Source organism: Frankliniella occidentalis, unplaced genomic scaffold, assembly GCF_000697945.3.
Source record: "Frankliniella occidentalis isolate FOCC.00 unplaced genomic scaffold, Focc_3.1 Scaffold104, whole genome shotgun sequence".
NCBI classification, from domain to species: Eukaryota; Metazoa; Arthropoda; class Insecta; order Thysanoptera; family Thripidae; genus Frankliniella; species Frankliniella occidentalis.
The window spans coordinates 443,604-447,957 of record NW_026267233.1 but is presented as its reverse complement, the minus strand read 5'-3'; the positions used below and the strand labels follow the sequence as shown (position 1 = coordinate 447,957).

Genomic DNA, 4,354 nt, shown 5'->3' with positions numbered 1-4,354 from the left:
ACGTCAATTGACGTGCAAAATTAAACACTTGTTTTACCAGTGTTACCTAGCCAGGCAAACCAAATGGCTAAGGTTTCAGGACTAACATTTTGAAGTAGTTTTCGTTAAGTACCCTCACATGCCTGTTAACTCCTCTTGGGTGTCAGGGCCGTAGGCCTAGCCCTGTTGCCCCTGCAGCCCCGTAACCGTACGAGTATTCTGTAAGATATCGCGAAGCCCGTGACACAAGACGTGGTCTAGCCTACGTCGACACTACTTTTGTCAGGGCGTTTTATAAACTAGAACCGTGAAGAAGTAACTTACCACGTCGATGATATGGTGAAGGGACACGCCAAAAGTGACCTGGAGCGGCATCGACGCGTTTTCCACGGGCCGAACTGAGGCGTCGTACTTGTCCATGAGGAAGCGAGTGAGACGGTACTCATTGTCATCTGCAAGGCCTGAAAACACACACCAAAGAAAAATGGTTTATTTTCCACAATAAAGAGCTTCAGGTCCGGCCGGGCCTAACTTCCTCGGCCGGGACACGGCCTAGTGGGCTCAGCAGCCCAGCCGCGGCAAGGTCCTGCCCAGCCCGACCCGGAATGCAAATATAATAGCGCTCTCGTTGATTCTTGGCTCCTACTTTTTGAGATGGAATCTGCATTCCATCGAATGGAAAGAGGATGAAAGTTTCTTCAGGGGTCACGTCAGCTGATCGCATGAAAGAAAAAAATGCCATCTCCCCTGTACCCAGTAGAATATGCCAGTCCGTAGTAGTAGATTTTCGTTTCTTTTGGTGAGGCTCCGCTGTCACTGCTGATGCTGGACCAAAGCTGCGTAGGTGCTCCTCAAGGACTTCCCTTTTCTGGAGGATCGTAAAACTCTTTAACTTCAGTTAAACATATTTTTTTCTGTGCAGATTAGAATTGGTGGGGTGTTTAAATCGCACTCATTTTCTCTTCCGAGCAGTGCAATTACACTTTGTTAAAAAAGTGTCAATTTCAACTTTTGGCAAGAGCGGGAGCAGGCAGTAGGGACGTCGATAGAACGGCAAAGTTTGCGAGTCCCAGACGCAACGCGGTGCTCGTTAGGGGTTGGTTTTCATTGCAATATGGCTAACGGTGCTTCAGATCTAGTCCCACGCCCGACCACCCTTCACACGACAGCCGCTCCACCCCCTCATCCGCCGCGACCAGCAAACATAAGTTGTGCGAGAAACTGCTGCTCTGTGACGCCTCCGCCCGCGACCGCAACAATGCTCTTTGAGAGGAAGGGAGAGGAATGAGGAGGGAGCGAGAGGAAGAGAGCGAGAGAGCGAGAGAGCGAGAGAGAGAGAGAGAGAGAGAGAGAGAGAGAGAGAGAGAGAGAGCAGATAGCTAGGTAAGAAGATGCAAAGAGGAAATGAGGTGAGCAGGTGCCAGAAAGGGGGAACGGGTAGCTCAAGAGAGAGAGAGAGAGAGAGACGAAAGTCATTTCACGGGAAGAAAAGCCTGAAACGGAGGAGGAAAAGCAGGCCTGAGAGAGAGAGAGAAAGAGAGAGAGAGAGGAGAGAGGTAGGGATCGTGCCTCACGGTGATGGAAACGTCATGCACTCTGTCTCGGGGGGTTTCGGCTCGGTCGATCACATTCATGTAACCAGACGGGGCGGGGTGGGACGTGGTGGGGCAAGCCCGCGGGGGGCGAGGTGTCAGGTTGAGATATATACTACAGAGATCGTCGTTTCCCGCGATACTGCCGAAAATAAACGTGATTTACAAATATACCTATAAATAATGATTCTTTTTTATTTATACATTTTACTTACAATTTTCAAAATGTATCTTTTCGCAGGACATTAGGGATCTTGATAGAGATCGTTGTTTAGATCTATTGACCCAAGACTTCGGATATGGTTTCGGATTTTTTTTACTTTCGAAAATTAAAGGTATTCATGAAATATGAACCCACTGCAAATCTGGGCTCTATAGTAGAGTGTTTCACTTTTCACTTAAGTTCCGAAAAACATTCCGCACTTCCCCTACATCGACTCCTTTTTTAAAATGAAGAAATACTTGTCGTGTCCCTGTACCACATCTGGTTTACAGCTTTTTCTTTTTTTGAATATTACCTCCACAAAAATTAGAGGATGTTAAGGGACCTTTTAAGAAGCTGAAACAAAATTTAGTGACAACACTGTTTTTTGTTTGGCGAAGATCATCGCCATTTCTTGCCAATGAAAACGCCCTCATTGCCACTGGGTTGACAATGAAGCGCCTTTTTGGCAAACAACTTTGTTTGGCGGTGGGACATTTTCACTACGACTACAATGGCGATGGGCCGCTCATTGCCAACCCAGTGACAATAAAGCCATTGCCAAAAACTGGCAAGGGGAAATAGCCAAATGAAAAATCAGCAAAGACATGGGAAATAATCCCCACATTATTCTCATGTTTGTGCATTGCCAAAATCTTGGCAATGACTTCATCGCCGCAAATTTGGCAATGAAACTCCATTGCCAATATTTTTGCGATGAAACTCCATCGCCAATATTTTTGCGATGAAACTCCATCGCCAATATTTTGGCAATGAAACTCCATTGTCAATTTTCTGGCAATGAAACTCCATCACCAAGATTTTGGAACTAAACAACAGGCCAATAATTTGGGGAGTGTATTCATCGTCTTCACTGTTTTTTCGTTTGACTATTTTACATTGCCAGTTTTTGGCAATGGCCTCATTGCCACAGGGTTGGCAATGAGGGGCCCATCGCCACTGTAGTGGTTGTGAAAATGTCCCATCGCCAAATGAAATTCAGTAAATTTGAGATCATATGTTTTTGCTATGAGAGTTACGCCAATATGCTAAATTTTGTCGATATCTCTGATCGAAGGGTAGAAAACAAACCCATCACTGGGGTTTTAGAATCAGTTTTTATCCTTTTATACATGGTGAAGTCAGATTTTACCTCACCCGATAGATTCATGGAGTAATGAAGTAATGAGTACACCACCTTTTAAGCAGCTATTTAAGCCTCCAAACTTTAAGAATTTATATCCCCTAAAACCGTTTATGGTACAAAGCCCAGATTTGCAGTGGGTTAACCCACTGAAATATGAATTCATATTTTTTAAATACCTGTAATTTGGGAGTGTAAAAACAAATCCAAAACCAGACCCAAAATCTTGGGTCAATGATGCACAGAACTTAGCATCAGTTCTATGATACTTGATAATGATAATTATCTAAGTAACAGGATGAGAGATGTCGCGGCGAGATCGGGCAATAGCCTATAGAATTCGTTTCAATGTTGTTTAAGAAGATTGCATTTTAAGCACTCGATGGAACTAGCAAACAAAGTTAAACAAAGTTTTCGTCCATAGCCGCAGATAAGAGATTATGGACATAAAATCGTGTCATTTTATAGACAATAGACATATTGTGTCATTAGAAGGGACAAAATGTTCTTTTCAAAATTTGTTCCTTCCTTGTAAACAAATTCGTTGCGAAACAAGGGACGGCTTTACACGTCCACTCGCTGGGACAAATGTCTTGACTAAGAAACAGGTAACAAATTTATTAGGAGAGAACAAAACTGAAAATTGTACTCCAAAGCAACAATTTTGTCAGCCATGGGATGCGTGTAAATCCGTTCCCACTTTACGGACAAAATTAATCTTCTACTTTTAGAGTGTGCGTCCGCCCAGATTGAGTTTCTTACTGCGTTATAGTCTCGGTCTATAGCCTATGGTACTACTACGTATATTGCCGTGCCGAACTGCTATAAAGCTCAAGTTATAATTGCGATGTAGTCGATATTTAGAGGTAGAGGTAACGATTCAGTGCATGGAGACAGTTTTCCAAAAGAGCGTGCAATTAAGGGGCCTCATTCGCCTCCCGCGCCTCCGGCGGGGCCTGCCCTTCGGCCCCGCGCGGGGTGACGTCCGATAAAGATAAACACGTCGGCTAATTGCGCCTCCCGCGCCGCCCCAGAGCTTAACGGCGACAATAGTGCGCTTTAAAACTGGCCGGCCGCCTGGAACCCCCTTCTAATTCTCTCTCTCTCTCTGTCTCTCTCTCTCTCTCTCTCTCTCTCTCTCTCTCTCTCTCTCTCTGTGTCTCTCTCTGTCTCTCTCTCTGTCTCTCTCTCTCTCTCTCTCTCTCTCTCTCTCTCTCTCTCTCTCTGTTCCTGCGAGACTCGATCGGGGCTGCCTCCAGAGCAATCCACGTGCTTTGTCTGACGCCGTGCCGCGGCCTCTCTGCGCAGCAACGGGGCGGGACGCTTCGAACGCGGGGCTCTCCAAGTGTTATACACGGCCATCTTACGCCCCCTTCTATCCTGTCGCAAACACTCTCTGCCCCCCTGCTCCTCTCTCTCTCTCTCTCTCTCTCTCTC

At 45.8% G+C, this 4,354-nt stretch overlaps 1 protein-coding gene across 1 annotated transcript in view; it reads right to left on the bottom strand.

Annotated features, from left to right (window-relative positions):
* The window catches only part of LOC127749878 (neuronal acetylcholine receptor subunit alpha-10-like), a gene marked incomplete in the record, with an annotated part of 140,318 nt that overhangs the window by 49,228 nt on the left and 86,736 nt on the right, over positions 1–4,354 (bottom strand). Inside the window, 1 exon segment of the mRNA XM_052269833.1 lies at positions 304–440. Within this exon segment, the coding sequence (XP_052125793.1) occupies positions 304–440 (137 nt within the window).